This window comes from Fundulus heteroclitus, chromosome 15, assembly GCF_011125445.2.
Source record: "Fundulus heteroclitus isolate FHET01 chromosome 15, MU-UCD_Fhet_4.1, whole genome shotgun sequence".
Classification (NCBI taxonomy): domain Eukaryota; kingdom Metazoa; phylum Chordata; class Actinopteri; order Cyprinodontiformes; family Fundulidae; genus Fundulus; species Fundulus heteroclitus.
In genome coordinates, this window is record NC_046375.1 from 13,609,009 (window position 1) to 13,630,448 (window position 21,440).

General features: G+C 39.6%; 1 protein-coding gene across 1 annotated transcript; it reads right to left on the reverse strand.

Annotated features, from left to right (window-relative positions):
• Window positions 1-2,212: 2,212 nt before the first annotated feature.
• On the reverse strand, window positions 2,213-8,723 carry LOC105929479 (visual system homeobox 2). Its single transcript, XM_012867273.3, has 5 exons — window positions 8,205-8,723; window positions 7,717-7,804; window positions 7,063-7,186; window positions 3,223-3,403; window positions 2,213-2,590 (listed from the first exon to the last, which is right to left on the reverse strand). The coding sequence occupies exons 1-5, from the start codon at window positions 8,638-8,640 to the stop codon at window positions 2,253-2,255; spliced, it is 1,167 nt and encodes a 388-aa protein (XP_012722727.2). The 5' UTR covers window positions 8,641-8,723; the 3' UTR covers window positions 2,213-2,252.
• Window positions 8,724-21,440: the final 12,717 nt, after the last annotated feature.

Consider the following 21,440-nt stretch of genomic DNA (forward strand, 5'->3'; position numbering starts at 1 on the left):
CAATAAAATAACCATTTAAAACTAATTAATGTAAGTACATGTCTGAGTGTTTTATTTAACTTAGGAGCATTTTTACTAAGTAATTTTTCTGATTAGTCACTGAGTCTCTATTTTACGTGCTTTATGCAGGTCTGCACTGCATTTTATCACACGGCAGAATTCAAATGATTTCCTGCATTTTAATTGGTCAGGGGGAGAAGAACGGCGGGTCTCACTCTATCGCCCTGTGGGAAGGAGTAAATACTTTCCAGAATAGAGCCTTCAGGGTCTGGCTTTGAGGATGAGTGGGGTTGTCAAACATTTCAATTTGGTTTACCACTGCTGCCATTTAATGCCAACGTAACTTCAATACATTATCTGTGCATTCATGTTGCACAGCACTTGTACAAACGAAATGTGTGCAGTCATTCATAAAGAGTCTCATTGTTTGACAGAAGTTGAATGCTAAAACACGAGTGAAGTCCCTCTGAACTCAGGACTTATCAAAATTACCACTGATTTTTTTTTGTAAACTGTTTTTGGTGAGAAGAAGTGACAGAAGGGAAGATTTTTAGGACGTGATCAGAGAAGGTTTCATGACTGATGACCTCCCCAGGGAATACCCCGCCTTTCGTCCATCGACCGATAGTGAAAGGCACTAGCCTCATATCCGAATCCGCCACAATCTAAAGGATAAGCCAGTGTGATAGATATGGATCAGATTTCAAGGTCAGAAAAAGGTTTGTTTTTGACAGTGTTCCACTGTTTTTTAAGCAAATAAGTCATTTTAAGATGCAATTCTATACCATCATATGGGTAACAATGATGGATCGCTATGAACAGTAAAATATAGTTTTGTCAACAAAAAGACCTTTCTAACCAGGATATGTTGAAGGGATTTGTGATCACTCATTTCTCCCCAACTCTGGTTCTGCAGGCTGTAGATGATTACCTGTTGCTACATACCTGAGTTAAATAAATAGGTCATCAACAGGCTTCTGCTAAACCTGATGGCATGCTGAGGAAGTAATACAAACCTTGGAATGAGGTGGGCAGGAGCAAAGAGACATCTAGGATCATGGACCCTGAAGATAAGCTGCTGCACTACATCAGGTTTTTTTTCTTAGTGTCTGAGCAAAAGGAATGAGAGAATGTCTGAGTGGCATTCATGCCCTAGTTCAGTCATCTCTTTTTGGCAGCTTTCAGCTCCATTCTCGACACACTTGTGCTTGTATTTCTTCTTCTTCCATGCTTTTTACCGATTTCACAACTTTATAACTGGAAATTAGTGTAACTGTTGAGAGGTGGTATCATGATTGTAACTGAAAATCAAAAGAGACACCCTTTAAAAAAAACTTGTTTCGGTGTATCCAAGGAGACTAGGCAAATCGGGATTTGTAGAAACAAAGATGCGCAGCAGGGCGGGGGCCTAGATTGCATAGTCACATTAATGTTTTTTTTCACTGAGAACTACAATAGCATTGATGCTTTTGCAGGAGTAGTCAAAGAACGATTTGTGGAAAAAATAAAAAAAAACTTTATGTTCTTCGGTAGAATTTTTTTTAGTCATGCACAGGTTGTTCATTCTTTGAATTTGGATGTGTCTTTCATATTGACAAGAACGCCACCTACTGGACTTATCAGTGGTTTTGTTAGAATCTCTTAGCCAGGGTTGATGGAAATGTTTTTCACAAACAAAGAAAGGAACCTACGTTCTCCCTCCGCCTCCATAAAAGGTTTGTAATAATGGGAATCCTGCTGGCTAAGAATGTTTTCTCTTTTGACATTTTTTTGCAGCCCTAAAACTAGACCCAAGACCCAATTAACCTTATCATATAAAGAGGTCATTAGCTTTGATTTTCTGCCACTGCAGCCTCTACAACTTAAAGTAACACAATATCTTCCTTAGTTTGATTTTCCTCACAGCTATCATTGAGCACACGGATTTCAATCAGCACAATAATGGATTTTAAATATAAGTAACTTTTATTTAAACTACAGTTACATTTACAAAGGGACAAACATGTCATGGAACCAATGGACACTTTAAATACCACACTTGGACTGTCTGAAAGCAAAGCTTTTAGCTCGAAATGTTCCCAGGATTTGGTGCCAACTATTACCAGTGGTACCTTTTAGCGGTAAAGAGCCAGGATGTGGAGGCCAGGAGGTAATAAGACTTCCAGAATTTGGTTCCACCAATCAGAATACGTCGCAGGTTCCTCTCTGTTGGTATTTCACCACATATCTGCTCCGTGCAGCCTTTTTTTTTTTCATTTGCTCTTCTCCTGCTGTGCGGTCCCCTCATGCTCGGCCTCCTCCGCCTGCGTCGTGTGTCCGTTTGCTCTGTCTGAAACCGTCTCCAGCATCTTTGCGTTGTGCTCCAGGGCCTTTGCTCGCAGCGCAGCAATACTGCTCTCCCTCAGTTCCTCTTTAGAAAAGGACACGCCGGTGTCTTTGTTCAGTTTCTCCCTCTCTTCCTCCACCATTTTGTCTCCTGTCATCTCTTGCGGCGGCGGCAGCGGCGGCGGCAGCGGCGGCGTTGGTGGCGTGTTGCTCATGGTTTTCCCTTGGGAGGGGTGTGAAGGATCAACAGACTTCTTATGCATACCTGAAGGGCAAAGAGATAGAAACTGTCTTTAAATCTAAGCTGGGAAAGGGCGTTGGGATCTAAAAAGGAAGGTGAAAATGAGTAAAGACGGAGAGAAAAGGTTCTTATTCAATTAGTGTTTTCTAATTGATTTAATCTAATCAATTGACATGAGGTGACATGAGGACTAATCTGGCTTGATGAAGAGGGATTACCACTGTATCGACTGCAGGGTGAGACTCTCAGTGCATGTCATATATAATACGGCTCTGTTTCAGCTCTTAATTACAAACCTGAAGCCTGAGATATGGACTCTTTTCATCATGCATCAACATTAGGTGATGGTATTTTACATTACAGACAGAAATGTGTTGGCAAATGTCGTTTTTTTTGTTCTAGCACAAAAAATAAAAGCCTCAGACTGGGTTTGACTGTCTTTGCTGCTATTATTACAAGGCATTACGATACTGATGTTGAAATTGAAGGGACAGAAATGGCAAAATAGGTCAATAAAAAGCTTTAAATAGTTTTTATTTCCTGTATTCGAATATATCAGATATAAGATTAGAAATCTTATATCTGATATATTAGATATAATTACATTAGAAATCTGTCCCACTTAGACAGAAGGAAACTCAATTTAAGCAACATACCTAGTAACCAGGGAGCATAAGAGTCCGAGACGCCGTCCTTTGCGGACTTGAGGATGGACTCGGGCAGGGGGATGGAGTGACGGACCATCGCGCCGTACAGGCCGTACTCTGCCATCACGCTGCTGCGACCCCAACACTTCTCCCGCTTTCTCCACTTGGCTCTGCGGTTCTGAAACCACACCTGCAGAGGGTGAAATAACAGGCCTTAAACATGATGTGAAAGTGGATTAGTCTGAACGTTTGGCACACAGAGATGTCATGAAAACAACATTGCTTGGTTTAATTAAAAGGCTGTAGTGCAGGAAAAGATCTTTACTTCTGCTTTTGCTCATTTGTCCCTCTTAAACGTTTCAGAGCATTAAACAAATTTTAACGTTTCAAATTATGTTTTCATTTATTGAGAGAATAATCTATCCAAACCAACCTGGCCCCATGTAAAAAAGGGACTGAGAGGTGGACTTCCTGGTGGGCTTTGGGTTATTTTCCTGCTGCATAACACGTGATTGAGCTTAGGGTCACAAACGGACGGGCGGACATAATGGCAGGTCATAATTGATAAAATCAATTTTTAGAAGCAGCGAAGCAGCCCTAGATCATCACACCACTGCCACCACCATGTCTTACTATCAGTATGATGGTCTTTTTTTATGCTTTTACATGGTGTAACGGGACACAAATTGTTGATGCCCGACATGCATCAGTCTTGCATGTCGGGCAGGATGTGTTGCTTTTTGAGGTATTCAAAGCCCCTTCTTATTTTAAGACAGCTACTATTTAAGTTGTTTATTGAATGTACAGGTCAAGCAGGATTCATTCCTTCGTGTGTCTAGTAAAACTGAACCAAAGAAATCTGCTTTGTCAAAAGTAATTTGCGGTTTATCGAGGGGGCCGATGGCATTTTTCACTAGGGTTACATGTTTTAGGGTAGATTTTCATCATTTAAAAACTGCTTTTTGCTTTTACTCAGGAGGTCTATGTCTAATAGAACAATGTGTTTGATGACTTAAAACGTATTTAAGACAAAAACGTTAAACCAGAATAAAACAAAACACTGTGTGTTGTATTATCCAGAAAAAAACAGATAAAATACCATTAATTAACTTTATTCCCAATGCACATATTTAGCCAACATTTAGATTTATTAGTAATGAAGGCAAAGGGGCCTCTTGGGCTGCTACTATTTTGTGGTGACAAAAGAATATAGCGCCTTCACTCAAAAGCAACAGCAATCTTTTAAAATGTCATGAAAAATAGGGGTGTAACGATACATGAGTCTGCATTAATAAATCGATTAAATTATTAATGATCCAATGACATCGATACAAAACATCAATCCATATTGTCATTTTTGAGATACACCTTTATTTTGGAATTAGACTATAGTGAAAAGAAGGTCTATTATTTATTTTTATTTTATATACTTAGAAGAATGCTGTTTTGTGATTTAAATACCTGATACCTTTTAGAGCTTACAAATAAAATGGTAAAAACAAACACACACACACACACACACACACACACACACACACACACACACACACACACACACACACACACACATCATCAATTTATTCTGTTTATATCTATCTAGCTAGCTAACTATATATAGATATATAGTTGCAATATTAATATCATGAGCAGATGATATCGCTTGATGTTCATTGCAGACTTGTGAATTGAATTTAATGAAAATCTAATTGTGACAGAATTTGTGATATCAGCAAACATTGCATTGTCATGCAAAACTAATTGATATTACATTGTATTGTGATTAAGATGGTGATTTACACCCCTAATAAATAACTTTAGACTTTATATTTGTTTTAAGAAGAGAACCTGACAAAATTCCTGTTAGCTGTTTGATTGTTACAAAATCTGAAGAAGTAAACACAACCTTTCCTACCAAGCAGCACAGCAGGTGCAGGAATTTAGAAAAATCACATTTTAAAACTGCTCTGGGCCACAGGTCGCTGAGAGACTTATGGGAATGTTTACGTGGCAACTGGTCAGACAGATCATTTCTGCAGAAAGCAACCCAACTGCTTTAGTTCTGAAAAAAGGAATGTGCTCTCCATGTGCTGTGTTAACAGCATAAATAGTAAAACATTCTTGCAAGTGACACAGCAGTTTCCTTTTGGTCTGTTTCTGTTTAAAGACTGAACCATTTTGCAGACGCTGTGAATGCTGCAGTGTCTGAAGGATAACGGCTTAACACAAACTTTTCGCTATAGAAAATAAAGCAGCAGCAAATAAAAACGTGATATTTCATCATTAAAGTGGAGATGATCACAAAAATCTAAAGTGATAATTTCCAATGGTGGAAAAACAATTAAGATCTTGTTTATGTGGAAACTTATCATCCAAAGGGTTATTGCACTGAGCGGGTTTGGTTTAGTTTAAATTACACATTTTATTGAAATGCCAAAGTAAAAAGAAATAAAACCTAAAACAGAACAAAGTTAAGTTCATATTTAAAACCAGATTGTGTATGGCTTCACGTAAAGGTCACCTTTTGTGTTTATGACAGTGAAATTTGACTCTCACAGTTGACCTAATTCACCTGTTCTGCTCATAAATGTTTCACAATTGAAATATTTCAAATGCAAAAAAATGCTGTGGCCTGTGTTGAAATCAGCTAGGAGGGTAAGAAAGAGTGTTTTCACATTTTTTTCGTCTGGAAAACTGATTTAATCCCACAGCCGTGATGACACAGTTAAATTGGACGCTTTGAGTAAAAACCAATAGGCAATTAGTCTTTTTTTAATGCCATTCAGCTGGAAGCATCTTTGATTCATTTTAAAAGTCCTGTCTTATTACCCATTGTTAAATACACTTATAAGATTTAATTCCTTTTTTCATAAAATGTGTTTTCAGACATGGCCTTTGTACCAAAAAAGCTGATATTAATAAACCAATTGTTTGTGTTAAACGAACAATAAGAAGGGAGGCAAAATGCAGCATACCTGCGGGTTGCCCAAGGCCCTAAAGTGATTAAACACGCCTCTGACGCTTTTCCAGTGGCTCTGCATTCAACATTCAAGGCCTTCCTTAATTTTGCCGAAAGGAAGCATCATTTTGGTGGAACAGCCTTTAAAAAAAGATTTGCTTGCATCCAAAGTAGACTCGGTAATGTAAAACCTGAATGAAAGCTGTATCAGTTCTTTCAGAGCGAGTGGCTCTGACTCCTCAAGAGGTTAAATTGATTTCCACCACCTTGTAATAGACTTGTGAATATGGATGAGAGGCGGAGAAAAAAAAAAAGGTACTTGGATGTGTGGGAGCGTGTGTGTGTGTGTTAGAGCGTGTGTGTTGGTTGTGGAGCGATAGACAGGTATAATATTCATCTCAAAGTGATGGGCCCCAGATGAGCAATCGACCCTTTTTCTTTTTTTTTTTCAGAGTGAGTGCTCTCGACAGCTTGTGCGTTTTCTACTTCCAGTGAGAGGTGAGGAAGGTGCAGGGAGGCTGATTGGAAAATAAGTTAATTTCCAGACCTGGTCGATGGGAGACAGCAGCGTCAAATTTCATGGGAAATTAAAACGCTTTGAGCAGCCGGGTGCAGCCCTCTGTTCAGCCGCTGACCTCTGCTAATTAATTTCTTTATAGTTATGCTTTCATTTCAGGACTGCGACCGGTCTCTGCCTGGAAAAGAAGGGATCACTTTTTCTCCATCAACTAATTAAAGTCTGAGGGGGAGGTGGCAGCAGAGAAAATCTCCATTTGACTGCTTCTCGTAGGCCTTGTCATCACTAAATTCATGTATAGCAGGCTTTGATCTTTATTAATTATTAGATACATTTCCCACAGCAGAATTTTTTTTATTAATAAAAGTATTTTCACCTGTATTCTGTCTTCTGGCAGCTCAGTTTTCATTGACAGCATCTCTCTGGCGTAAACATCTGGATAGTGAGCTTCATTAAAGGCTTTCTCCAACTCCTCCAGCTGATAGGATGTGAAAATAGTTCTGCAGACAACAAGAGAGAGAGAGGAAAACAAAAATGAAAACAGTTTATTTGTTAGTTTATTATAATTTAAAATGGAGCATATTTTAATAGGCTATTTTAAAAAAAAGAAAATTCTGTTCTCTTGGCCACCAATTCTTTGTTCAGTATATGTCATTTGTAACAATCAATTAGTTTCAATTATGACTCAGATCTTTAATTTGATCCTTATTAAGCAGTTTTAAAGAGGATAGGACATAAAATTTCATTGTATTTTTTCCCCAAGAGCTGCTTTGTCCAAAAGGTAATATCATACATTGTATTTAAAATAAATACAATCAAATAAAACCAGTTAGAATTAAACCTAGTAAATTATATAATGATGAACTGCTTTAAACAATACCACACAGCACCAGAGTGCTGTATCAGAAAATAGAAAAAATGTAAAGCAAATAAATAAATAGATAAAATAATAATAATAATAATAATAATAATAATAATAATAATAATAATAATAATAATAATAATAATAATAATAATAATAGGTATCTACCTGTGTCTTCTTTTCTTTCTCTTCTTGTTCTGACTCATCGATGAGGTGGAGAATTTCGGATCACCGGAGGAGCTCAAATCATCTGAATCTGTGAGCAAACATCATCATATTATTCTAGGCACAAATTCAAAGTATATTCGTCCGTTTTAAAACATTATTAGCAGAAAAATGATTTAGACATAATACATATAATTCAATAATGCATGCTGAAAACGGCGTCGCGTTGTGCATTTCCAAATTTGCGCACAGGTTCGTTCCAAAATGAAAGCGTTTAAATCGAATAATTGTAGAAAGGGAAACATAGACACGTTTGTCTTTGAATTTTAATCATTTCCGTTTGAAATAAAACATATCATCTTTTTAAAATATGTAAAATCTTTAATGATCTAAAATAATTGTAAATGCCTTTTTGTCCTTTCTCCTACTGCGTCTGTAAAATGCCAGAGATTTAAGCAACATTTTTATCTGGACAGTCTGAGACAACCCACCGGAGCTGGCACCGGAATGCTGCGCCTCCATCTGGGGATCCAACTGCGGCGCCCTGTGCAGCGGCTGCAGGTGCACACTCTGCGCCTCTGACAGCACCTCCAGGAAAGACGGTTGACTGTAAAACGTGTGCAGACCCTCCGGGCCCAGTAAACTCATGCCGACTCCGAGCCCTGAGTGCCCGAGGGCCGACCTGGCGGCCAGGACGTGCGCTCTGTGCGGCAGGGTCTCCAGCGGTCGTCTCGGTGTGGCCGGCGGAGGCTCCTTGTTGAGGCCGAGCAGCTCCTGGATGCCAAAGCCGGTGCGCCGCTGCACGGTTGGGGCCATCTTCCAGACCGGAGGTTGGAGCTTGGAGCCCCCCAGGTTTAGGATGTTCTGTGACGCTGTCTTCTGTTTATTCTCGGTGTCTGAAAGCGCAACTCCCTCCTTCCCCGTCATGATGCTGGCCTTCCTTTTTCTACGAAATATTCCTGATCCCTGGTGTACGCAACAATGTGATGATTTTTATCTGCGCGCTCATCTGCGCAGCGCCTTTTATCCAACAGGCATCAGGCGGCAGCCAATCACAAGAGAGGAAAGAAAGCACGCGCTGAAGTTTCTGTCACATACGTGAAGCTTTATGGGGCGACTGACTAATATTGACCAAATGGATACAGAATGTAAGCAAAAAAAAAATTATGTTAACGGAATAGAAAAACCTGAAAAACACACATGAAGGACATTCCATAGAAATAATAATAATAATAAAAAAAAAATCATACAATGCACAAATCAGCGCCGAATGGAAGTATCCATAACCTGCCCGGTGTGCATGTTTCAATGTGTATTAATGATTTTATTTTCTTAATGCCATTTTTTCTCTCTAAAATCTCCCTAAAATTACATTCTTCGTTGCAATTTAATACATTAAAATAATAATTAAAATGAATATTATTATTGTTTTGGTATTTCAGAGTGTTGCTCTAAAATAATTAAAATTGAAATCACCATATTGCCGATGTTTCAAACCACATGACTCAAAGCCAAAGCAATTGGTAAAAATCTGTAAAATTAGAAAATCTGCATAGAGCAGCAAAAAAATAAGAATAACGGAAAAAACATAAATCACAGCAGTTAATGCATCCTATAATGGGCTACTTCAGCTTAATGAAGCAAATTTAAACTGATCGCCGGCCCCAGCTTACTTCCCAACGTCCCTTTGTGATTTGCATATTCTAATTAGGTTTGCGCGCTAAACGTTTTGTCTTTGCGCGCACAGTCTGCGCATCTGTTGACAGGCTTCTAAGCTTCTTCTTTTTTTAATTATTGTTATTATTCGACGGGTCACATAATAAAGACGTCCCAGTTCGGGGTATTTAGGACACACGGAGGGTGGCAATTAAATATGAGACCAACAGAGAAAGCAAACGCCAACAGATTTAGCCTCCGCCCCCCTTCACGCCCTCTGGGCACAGTGCTTTTACCTTTGGGTACAAGACAGGTCAGTATTAAATAAAATAAAACATTTACTGGTGCATATTAACACTGCTTAGTTGAGTGAGTTAATCCGATTTGTGAAAGTGAGAGAAAACGAGAGAGACGTTCAGAGTGTCAGAAGAAATCCTCAGTCGGTTATTGTAGAATAAACCACAACCGCTTGATCGTGAAATAAAGCGAAAAACACTCTCGTTCCTTCACTCTTTTTCTTTAAGCCTAATCTTATCTAATCAGCTATTATTCAATTAATGCGGGAATTTCCGTCGTTTGGAGATAATTTGCGGCACGCTTTTCGGACATCTGGACAGACAATTGCGCACAGGAGAGTTTTTATGGAGATGAGGAGACGCGCTGGTAGGAAGCGGCATCAATGGGACATGTGTGGCGACGAATAAATAAATAATTGGGAGGCTCCCACGGGAGGGTGTGGTACCCGTCAGGGCTGCCTCGAGTGGAATAAAAACCGCAGCAGATTCACACACGATCAGGAGATTTGACTTGAACCCCTAAGAGTCGATTGCTAATGTTTTTTTCCTTCTTCTTTCGTGCCAGGTTTTCTAAGCGAAACCAGAGAAAGAAGCGAATTAATAAAATAAATGTCAAAACGTGACGTTGTGCAATGAAAAAAAGTTTTATATTGAAAATAAAAAAATGAAGAAGAAAATCTCAGATATGATGAATGCAGAAGACAAGGAGTTCTAAAATGCCTCCCAGCTCTGTGACTGATTGAAGAGTTCCATCGACATGCAACACCAGCATCAGGTTTATGGTGATATCGTCTGCAGACTTACATCAATTTTAACACCAGACCGTGGCGCAGGGCCGGTCCAACTATAACTTTGTGCTTGCTTGGGACCCTCTGCAGATCTGCCCCCCCACCAAGAAAACATAGGCCTGGATGATATAAGGAATATAGTCAGCAGTTTGCGTTGTCCTTGTACTGAAATGTGCTATACAGATAAATTTGCCTTGCCTCAGGGTTACATGGCCGCTGTCTTAAGTGACCATACCGTGACCATAGTTTTCTTGGTCCAGGTGAACCATGCATGATCTATGCAGATGATCTTTATACATATGTGTGCATACATCGCTAAACAACTTTGTAAAAAATATCACAAGAGTGGTGTCACTCTGTATGCACACTTTATGAAATAGAAACAATGGCATTTGTTTTTAAACAAATGGTACATATTTTTTTTATACACACAGACAAACGCCCTACCATAGAAATAAAAGATCTTCTATTTGTTTTAGTTTTAAGAAGTAGTGTCGTTCTTGATGCTTCTAATTATATGGGTTTAAGGTTGCATGTAATATTGATAAATACTGATGTTTAATGACACGCAGGCATGCCACTCTAATCATGATGTTTTATAATCATGTTTATCATCAACTTCTGTTCGTACATAATGTATGAACAGATTTTATGTCTCTGTTATATGATAGAATTTGATAAATTGAATCAGTTCCATTTCAAAACGATTTCACTTACCAGGCTAAATTACTTTCATGTAGGAATTTTAGCAGCATAAATTTCCTTGGTAGTTAGGTTTTGGGTTTTTATTGCGTTTGTGTTTTCTTCGTTTTCCTGTTGTTTTATTATGTTCTAATAGGTGTTACCTTACTAGTTTGTTCCTTATGTTTGGTTGTTCTCTAAAACAAAATGCGCATCAGAGGTGTTTCCATCTACTAGTTTGTAAGGAATTAACCTGGAGATGCATGCAGTAATGTTGTCATATGTTGCTATTGGCTGTAATAAACAGGAAGTAGACCATAGATCAGTAATGCACTTTTTTTTTAAAGGATGTGACCTAGAAATGCTTGCGTCTCTTCGTCGGTCCACACGTACCTGTTGTTGCTTCCAGACCTGTTTTTTAATCGTTATTGGAATATTCGAGAAGACGCCAACAACAGAAGCAGCTGAACATTAAACATTCGCTACGTCACAACTGATTAGCGCATTTACTGTTTTTAGAAAAAGTCAAAAACCACCTCAAGCGAGCGTAAAAACTCTTTTTGCGAAATTTAGCGAGTTAATGCGAATTTTGCCGTTTCGATAAACCCTTTCTAATGCTTCAAAATTTGCATTAAAAAAACATTAATGGAAATGCGACTGTCTCTGTTCATCTCCCTTCATGTTAATTAGTCTCACTTCCTCATTCTCCCTGTGCCCCAGCTGCTTCACATTAACGCCTGATTAACTTACCTGTATTTTGTCACTCTCCACCTGTCCCTCAGTAAATATGCTCATCAGTTGTCATTGTATGTTGCTGGTTTATTCTTTAGCTGCCTCATACTCTGTTCCAGCATTTTCCTACCTGTGCTGTATGCCTTGTTCTTCCAGTGTTTCACCATCTGTAGGTTTTCCTATTTTTATTATATAGCTCTGACAGTTTATCTGCACTCGGGTCCTTCGCTTACTGTCAACCATGACAACAAGCCTCTCCCCTAGAGAAGCTGTTCAATGAATATGGCTACTAATGAATAAGGTGAGTAAGTCAAACATATTTTCTTGTTTTTCCCTTTTATTGGCTGTACCAAGCAGTTAAAAGAGTTGATAACTATGGCTGCGTTCACACTGCAGCCTGAAGTGACCCAATTCTGATTTTTTTGCCCATATGCGACCTGTATCTGATCTTTTTATGACAGTCTGAACAACACAGATCAGATTTTTTCAAATGCGACCCAGGTCACTTGGATATGTGGTCCTGAATCCGATACGTATCTGATCTTTTCAAATGCGACCTGTGTCTGTACGGCCGGGTCGCATTTATCTGACCTGTACGTCACCGATACTCGACGTCATCGCGTCCTCGACTGCGCATGCGGGACACTTAAGTTAAACGCATTCAGTTCACACAGGAGATCACATACAAGTTGCACATATTTGGAAATGTGAACGACCACGCAAAAAAACCCGATTTCACAAAAAAATCGGAATTGAGCATTAAGACCTGCAGTGTGAACGTAGCCAATGTGTTGCACCTTGTCTGTTGCACAATGGGTAAATATGGTGAAACTGGTAAAATAGTCATTAGACTTCAGCACAGGTGGCTTTATGATACAACAGCATCTTGGACTGTTGTTGGTTTGGGAGACTAGCATAATAATTTGAGAAAAATCATTTTACCACGATTGTGGGATCATTTAGCCAACATTATAAAAAATAGCAGGTCAGCTATAGTTGATCAGAAGAACAGAATCTTTGCAGAAAGAAAAGGTCAAAATCAAAGGGATTAGGTCCCACTAAAACTGCTTCTTCGTCCCTTGTTGTTAGCGGACACAATGCTAGCTCATCCCTAGTGTTTAGGAGGTGTTTTATTAGACCTGTTTCAAGGGTTAGAGTGAAGTGGACCAAAAACATTGTTTCAAAAATAATCGGTTTCTGGACTGAGAATGAGAAAAAAGGCTACCAGAGTCAAAACAGAAAATAAAAAAAAGACCATCAAAAGCTTTAAATAATTTTTTTAAAAGCATTTTAAAACCCTGGCATTCTGAAAGGAATACATACCCCCGTCAGACTGCCAGGGTTTTTGTGACATAAAAAAGAGCATAAGAAATCATATCAAACTATAATGATTAAACCAAAATTGATCAAACGAAAAGGCCGTGTGGGAGAATGTGCCTGATAAAACCATTTCTAACGGTATGTTTGGGACAAAAAAAGACAATGATGCATCATCATGAAGAAGACCATTCACATTGAAACATGGTGGTGGTTCAATCATGATCTGCGTTTTTGTCTTCCTTAAGAAAATTAAAGTGACATTTTGTCAAGGTGGTTCAAATTGTGTTAGCTCCAAATACAAATCAGTTTTGCCTTCAGGAATGCGCAAGAAAGCTGTAGATGAAGAAATAATTTTTCAGCATCACAGTGAGTCCAAGCTGACATGTCTTCATCTGAAGACATTTAGGAATGACCCTCACACCGTCCAGAACTAAATCCAACAAAAGAGTTGTGGGACTTCCTGAATAGTGTCATTTTTCATGGTCTAACTGTCTTTTAACATTACAAAACCTGACATTTTATCAAGGGAATTGCATTTTTGAGAGTAACTATAAATGTAAACTCAAAGATCAGGAATATTTTACAGCATTATAAGTGCTGGATGTGAAAGATGTACTAAAATAGATACAAACATTTGCATTACAGCGAAATATGTTTATTCTGATGGAAGTTCTGGCACAGGGTGCAGTCAAAGCTAAAAATAATGTGAAGTATATCTACCGGACCGATATAAACTGTCGATAAGCACGATCTTTGTGTGAAAAAGTGTTTCCTCTTGCTTGTAGCTCTTCTGCCTGCGGTCCGGTCATGAGGGTCGGTCTGGGTTTGTCTCGTTCTGGCAGTTTCTGAAACATCTTCTGCGCTGCCTCTTTGTTCTATCTTTGTCTTTGTAACGGCTCCAGAAATGGCTCTTCTAATCTAGCTAATTGCCATTTTCCCCGAGCTCTGCATTTAGGAAGAGGAGCCGGGTCACCAAACAGCCGTTGATCATAACATCCCATTAGGGCGAGGAAACAAAAAGCTCTCACAGTCCGAACAATGTGCCGTCGGTTATTCACTGGTTCGCTCCGTGGGCACAAAGCATTAATTAGGGCAATAACTTCATGCTAATGCTATTCTATAGTCTCCATTTCTGTGTGAGTGCATCTATTTCTGCTGTGAAGTTTGTCCGGGGCTCTCTCCCCTGTTGCTCTTGCAGATGTGTTGCTCCAGTAATGAGCAAAGCCCCGGACATGTGGGAGACAGGTCGTACAATGTCAAAACTTCCTTGACAAAACTAATATTCCTCACCGGGGCAGCTCCTAACAGGAATTGACATAATTGCTCGGCCCGTTTCTTGTCTAATTAGCACACTTCCACGGCGGACAGGGACTAGCACTTTGGCAGGAGAGGGGACGTGGACGGGCATGGCAGTAGCAACAGAAGAAAGGGGGCCCCTGGTTTCAACGTAATTAGGTGAGACAATGCCCCTGACTGTTTTTGAGCTATGGCAGCGGCTCGGAGTTGGGGCCAAGCCGGAGAGCAGACGCCCCGTGAGGTACATCTCCCCGAGACCCTAATAAGCCCCTAATTGTCCTTTCTTGTTTCACATGGGCAGCGCCAGCAGACATGAAGACAGCCTATTCCTGGTCTCCTGTAGGGAGCATGGTCCCAGATGAGGGGACAGGGGTCAAGGTGCTTCTGAAAGCTTATTGGGGGCGTTTAGCATTTGGACGTTAGACCCAGTCAATGTTTGTTAGCATCCTGTTAGGACTAATGTTCTCATGCCATGCTCTACAATAACTTGTGTCCAACTTTCTTGTCATGTTCTCCCAAAACTCACAAAAGTAGGGGACACATTTGGCAACGCAAAAAACAAAACACTGTGTTTCAGATCCATTTGCAGCAGCGCCTTGCAACAATAACACGCCCACTGAAACATTTTACATGATTTCACCACAGCGACGTAAAAAAAATTGATGTATTTTAACAGAATTTGACGAGATAAACGCAAAGTAGTGAATAAATGAGAAGCGGAAGTAAATAGGTGGATGGTTTTCAAAAATCTTACAAATAAAAATCTGGAAATCTGAGTGTGCCGTGCTTTTTGTATCCTGTCCCTTACTTTTGCACCCCCAATTAAAATCCAGTGTAACCAACTGCCTTCAGAAGCCACCTTATCAATACATACCTGTGTGTAATTTAATCTCTGTATAAATACAGCTATTATGTGAAGGCTGCATAGTTTTGTTCATCATGAAGACCCAGTAGCACAGTAGACAGGTCAGGGAGAAAGTTATCCCAAGCTTTGAACATCTCACAGAGGCCTGTTCAATACATCGTCTGATCATGGAAGAAACAGAGACAGAGCTGCAAACCTATCCGACATGGTGGAACTGAACTGACAGGCAAAGGACAAAGTGCATTAATTGAGGAAGCACCAAGATACTCCTGAACCATGGTAACCCTGGATGAGCTGCAGAGATCCACGGCTCGACTAGGAGAATCTGTAAACAGGACAACAGTAAATCATTTGGTGACCGTAGAAGAGCAGTGAGAAGAAAACCACTCTAATTGGCTGAATTAGTGGAGTTTGTTGAAATTGGCTGGTTTTCAACTTTTAAACATAGTACACAGATTTTTAATAAGGTTGAAGTTGGCGGCATTCCAGAAGCCTAATGCTATCCCGCTTTATCTTGATCTGAGTTGGGGATGTTTGTCCTGCTGGAACACCAAGTTACTGTATGTTGATGTCGAAGCCGTTTTGACCCAAGGGCCCAGTTTGGAAACAGCAGGAACACCTGTCACTGTCCACATGTAAACAGCTTCACCACGAACTGAGAGGGTGCCAATTAAGGAGAAGTCCCCGCTCCAAAGCATCTGCAGCTACCTACACGTTCAGACCAGAAGTCTGCTGGAGAGTTTTATTATCAGAGGAGACGTAGACTGAACTTAGTGAGAATACCAGAGGCCCAGTAGCTTGCGGGTTCCTCTTAGGATCTTAGTTGTTCCTAAGACTGCGCTCTTCTGGACTGAGATGTCTGATGTTTCTGTAGGTTCCTGCTGGAGCCACTTCTCCAGAGCGGCACTTACTGCCCCAGCGCAGTATATATATATATATATATATATATATATATATATATATATATATATATATATATATATATATATATATATATATATATATATATATATATATATAGATAGATATATAGATATATAAGATACAGTTTTCTATGGGAACATGTAGTTAATTATTTATGTGGGGGGGGGGGTGTATATTGTCAAGCTTCTGTGGATTAGAGAAGATCCACCATGAATTCAAACTTGTGCACTCTACTTTTTTAATTAATTTCACCCTGAAGAAAGAATAGAAAATATTGATCATGCTTAATTATGAAGTACAAATAAGATGACAATGAATGAAGGTCACAGCAAGTAAGGTAGTTTAGTTTCATTCTTCATAGCCCTCCTTAAAAAAATATGTAGAAATGCCTCTGGGCTGAACGTGATCTCTTCTTTTATTCTGATATGGTTATCAGCACAGATACAAGAGAAGCCCTGTAAGACAGTTTTTAATAAGAAGTGTCTCAGTAGGGTGGCGCTCAGATGTTTTTATCACACCCTAAGGGTCTAGAACCTGCGGCTCTGGAGCCAAGTGTCTCTTTTGACCCTCCACACCCAAAGAATTGGGAAATGTTTTAAAATGTAAAAGATATAATATATACATAAAATATACATAAAGAAATGCTAGCTTTAGACATTAGTAAGAAAAATTATTTTATAATGTACTTTTTATCAGTAGGTTCCAAACTGTGCTTTTTTTTGGTCTGCATTTTCTATAGAACTTGAATGTGCCACTGAAGAAAATGTATCATACAACATATAACATAAAAACCAAAAGAAAATTATTGTTCTTTCATTTTAAAATCAAAATTAATTTCTTATTTTAGGTATTATAAGAACAAGATACTTTGTTTCAAAGTCATGTTACTTCCGTGGCTCTAAACAAAAATTGCTTAGTTGGACCCACAGCAAAAATGGGCCCTTATGTTGTCAAAGTTGCAGACCTCTGCTTGCACCTCAAAACATGATATGACAGTTTCTTAAATAAAATTTCTAGTTTTTTGTTTGGTACGCAGTTTATGTGAATCTCCCATCATTATGGTTAATTTCAATCATATGTATGAAAATGTCTATAAGGCTCATATCTGACTGCAACAGTCATGTTGTCTTCTCATTGCTGTTAAAAGTTTTTGGCTCCAAAAAGTTTCCAGTGACGTCTTTTATCTGCTTTTGGATTTTGTCAGACACTTTCTCGTTTCTGGCTGTTAATGAGAAGCTTGCAGTGCTGGCAGCTGGGCTCAACAGGCTGCATTTCAGCACTGTAAGATGAGCCTGTTGAACTAATCACACTCACACACACACACAGAGACACACACCCAGACGCAGAGCAGCCCATATGTTTGGGGCCACTTCTGAGGGCAGGTGGTGCTCAGAAGATTCAATATTTCATAATTCCCTCTCCGTAACATCCCCTGCGGTCAAAGTGCCGCTCACAGGGACGTCAATCCGATGTGCCCTCACTCCTTTAATTAGCTGTCAATTAGTTCAAATGAATCAACTCTTCGCCTAATTAAGCAATGCCACCAGGCAGCTCCCACATACGGGCCATTGTGCGAGCAGCATGAGAAAACCTCAGCTAGCAAACTCGTTTTGGATCACAAGTGCAACCTAACGATCACACTGACAAACTCTGTTTATTGAACTCTGTGTCACTGGAATCTTGCGGCAGCTGGCAGGTTTTGAACTATTTTCTTTCTTCTACTAAAGATGTCAAGCGTCTTGACATATTTCATGTGCAGAATTATTTAACCGAGGGTACTGCTCCTGATTTAAATCCCCAAACATTTAGTGTCTGAAATACCTTTTTATGGCTCTAAATAGATGGAAAATTCAACAACCTGGTGAGATTACTTAAGTCAATTATATTTCACATTTTATTTAAACTTATCCAACTTCAAAAGCATCAATGAGTTCGGCTCAGTTCCTTCCTCTTTAACCCTTAAATTCAAGAAGATTTTCATAATAAAAGTTGAATTGCATGATGACATTTACAGTTGGAGCCAAAATATAAATTTCAAAACTTCTGTTTATAGGTAACACTTATAAAGGTTGGCACTAAAAATGTTTTTATTTAATCGATGCAAATGGTTAGAAAGCAAATTTTATGCTTAAAATTTTTGGGTAAATTGTGTTATTCACAAAGAAGAATTTCCATAGTCAGTCCAAAGAAAATAGTTACGGTAGTTGTTATCTGCCTTTAGTTGCAGTATTCGATCACCAGCTAAGCCAGACTTCCATGTGATTTTTCTGACACGTTATGTTAAATATTCTGCATTTACTCTCAATAAATACTGCAAATATGCAGCCACATTTTTTAGCATTTATGAAAGTGCGCTCATACCATGTTATGCAGACTCTCTCTCTGCACTAATGAAAATTTACTAAGTGTGTGAATGTGTGTGTGAATGGGTCACTAAGGGAAATTTAACTCTGTGTCAAATTATATTTAGATTCTGAATCCTAATGATGTGATTTACTAATAGTGAATATGAATTGAAAAATGCTTCAGTTACAAAAATAGTAAAAAAAATAACAGCTTGGTCCACTGTATAATTGATTCAACATTGTTTTTAAGTGTGAGGCCATTCAACTGCAATACAAGTTACATTTATTTTAAGCCGCTTTACTCAAGACAACAAACAACTCCAAACAGAAAATCCATAGATGTGAATGTTCCCCTCATACGGACTCTTTCCTCTGTATTCTGATGTTTAACTAGTAGGATGAGAAGATTCTTAAGGAAAGTGGCAGTTCAGTCCAATCACCTCTCTCCACCAGCCACTCTACAGGCCGTAATTGCCATTTAATGTTTCAATGTTCATCCTTTACCGTGCATAGCCCCTCGGAGAGAGATGACAGCATCCCTGTGTTTACACAGCTAAACATCCCCCATCACACACACACGCTCACCCACTCACAGGAGCACGACAGCGCCTCGTTTGACGGCACTGTTTGTGCTTAAAATTCAATTACCCACTTATTGATAGCTCTCTGGGGTCGGTGAGAGGTGTGGATGATTTCCCACGAGACCGCCGGCTCTTCTACGCATCTCCAGCTGGATCTATTTCACTGCTTTGCTCATCAGCAGCCGGCGCAGATGGAGCACAGGCGGCCCTCATACGCCTGCACACACCAGCGCGTGCAGACTCAGAAACACACACCCACGCCCACATCAGACACACACACACACACACACAACACACACACACAACACGGGAAAATTATATTGGTAACAGGGGGAAAGTGTTAGAATAATAAGAAGCCCTTTACTGAGATTTATCTTTGAGTTGTAGGCAGCATTTTCTTGTTAATAGGAAAGACAAATGGTTAATTTTAATTTAGATAATTCGTTTTTTTTTTTTAGTGAAAGGGTAAGAGAACAGTTTCTCCTTAGAATTATGTAAAATGACATATTTTGTTTTTGCATCTCAACAAAATTATTATCATCCATCCATGATGTGTAACTGCATATCCTTGGTGGGGATGTCTCCAGCGGTCATTGGGCAAAATACACTCTGGACAGGTCGCCAGTCCATCACAGAGACACAGGACAAACAGCCATGCACACACACTCATACCTGCATACCTGTTCCTTCTGAGGTGCTCAGCCATGCATACATGGGAAAAAAAACAACAACACAAAAAACATGGCTGTGAAGAAGAAGAAGAAACAAATGCACACATCCTATGTGAGGTTGGATGTACTTGCAACTCACAAATTTATTGCAGACATCACTGAACAAGCTGATTTTTACATTTACAGATTTTGGGTAAAAGTCCTGAGGGGGTATTTATGAAACTCAGCCGATGTTATTTGATATTTCTAAAAGCCCCTACTTGTCTCTCCTCTGTCATTCGTGTATTTTTTTTTGTATTGAAGCTCTGTGTAGTGCCTCAGTTAGAGTCCTTAAAATATACCAATCGTTCCCCCGATTAAATTATTCACATGGCTTTCTGAGCTCTAAACGCAACAAATCTGCCCTCAGAGCCACAGGTAGGACCCTACAGGTTTGCCACGCGCCTTGGTGTCCCCGGAGGGTTTCAGTGATGCCGCAGGAACGCTTGGACAGCCGCTGGCCTCGCTTCAGCGCTAATTACAGCCCTTATCTCTGTTCTCCCTTGAGATGCCGCAAACCCGATGACAACACAAAATAATCCCAAGCATCGCCGGGAAACAGCTGGGGCTGCCGCCTGCGTGTCAATACCTTGAGGGCGGTTGTATGGAGCAGGATGGTGAGTGCTCAAGAGATGCATTCACAAAAGCAGGCTACCTTACAAAAGTATTTTCACTCAACCCACTGAATCAATATTTTTGCAGAACCCTTTTTTGCAGCAGTTTGAGCATTGGCAGGTGTCTTTGTGTGTGAATACAAGCGTTGCACATGATGAATGTCGAGACATTTTTTGGTCTACTCTTCTTTGTAAAAATAGCTCAAGTTCAGTCCGATTTGGGTGACGAGCACTGTGACCATCAATTTTCAAACCTTGCAGCAGATTGTCCGTTGGATTCAGGTCTGGGCTTTGACTAGGCCATTTTAATTCATTAACACATGCTTTGATCTAAACCTTTCTACTATGGGTCTGGGTGTGTGTTTAGGGTTGCTGGTCCGTCTGGAAGGTAAACCTCTGTCCCGGTCTCAAATCATTTCCTGCCTTTCCTGGTCATTTGTTCGGATTTTCCTAAATCTAAAATGTGATCATTCAACAGAAGGAAGTGTAGTTTCAATGTTTACAGCTTTTCTCTTTGCGTTGAGGATTTTAGTCAGCTGCCTTAAATCTTTGAGGGTCTCGAAAACGTTTAGCATGTCAGAGGAGACTCATTTTAATACAAAATAAAGTTAAATAGGGTTTTCTTCCTGTTTTTGCCCCGTAGCTGCCCTGGTCCCATTATAACTGAGCAGCTTCTCTGTTCCTGATGAAAAGAAGCATCCCCACAGCATCATGCTCCAAGCACCATTTTTCATTAGGATGATGCTCATGTGCAGTCTTGGTTTTCCTCCACACAGAATTTATTACCATGGGCTCAGTTTTTGTTCTGATCTGACCGGAGCGCCTTGTGCAAATGTCTCCTCCTTTGTGTCCTCCAAGGAGCTAGACTTTACTTCTCTGCCTCAAACGGATCTTGATCAAAGTTTATTCTAGCTTATCA

Excerpts from the sequence above, each read along its gene's own strand:
- LOC105929479 (XM_012867273.3), bottom strand. The coding sequence starts at position 8,640 with ATGACGGGGAAGGAGGGAGTTGCGCTTTCAGACACCGAGAATAAACAG. Across the intron at positions 7,805-8,204 it reads GCATTCCGGTGCCAGCTCCG|ATTCAGATGATTTGAGCTCC; the intron begins GTGGGTTGTCTC and ends GTTTGCTCACAG. Across the intron at positions 2,591-3,222 it reads TTATGCTCCCTGGTTACTAG|GTATGCATAAGAAGTCTGTT; the intron begins GTATGTTGCTTA and ends TTTGCCCTTCAG.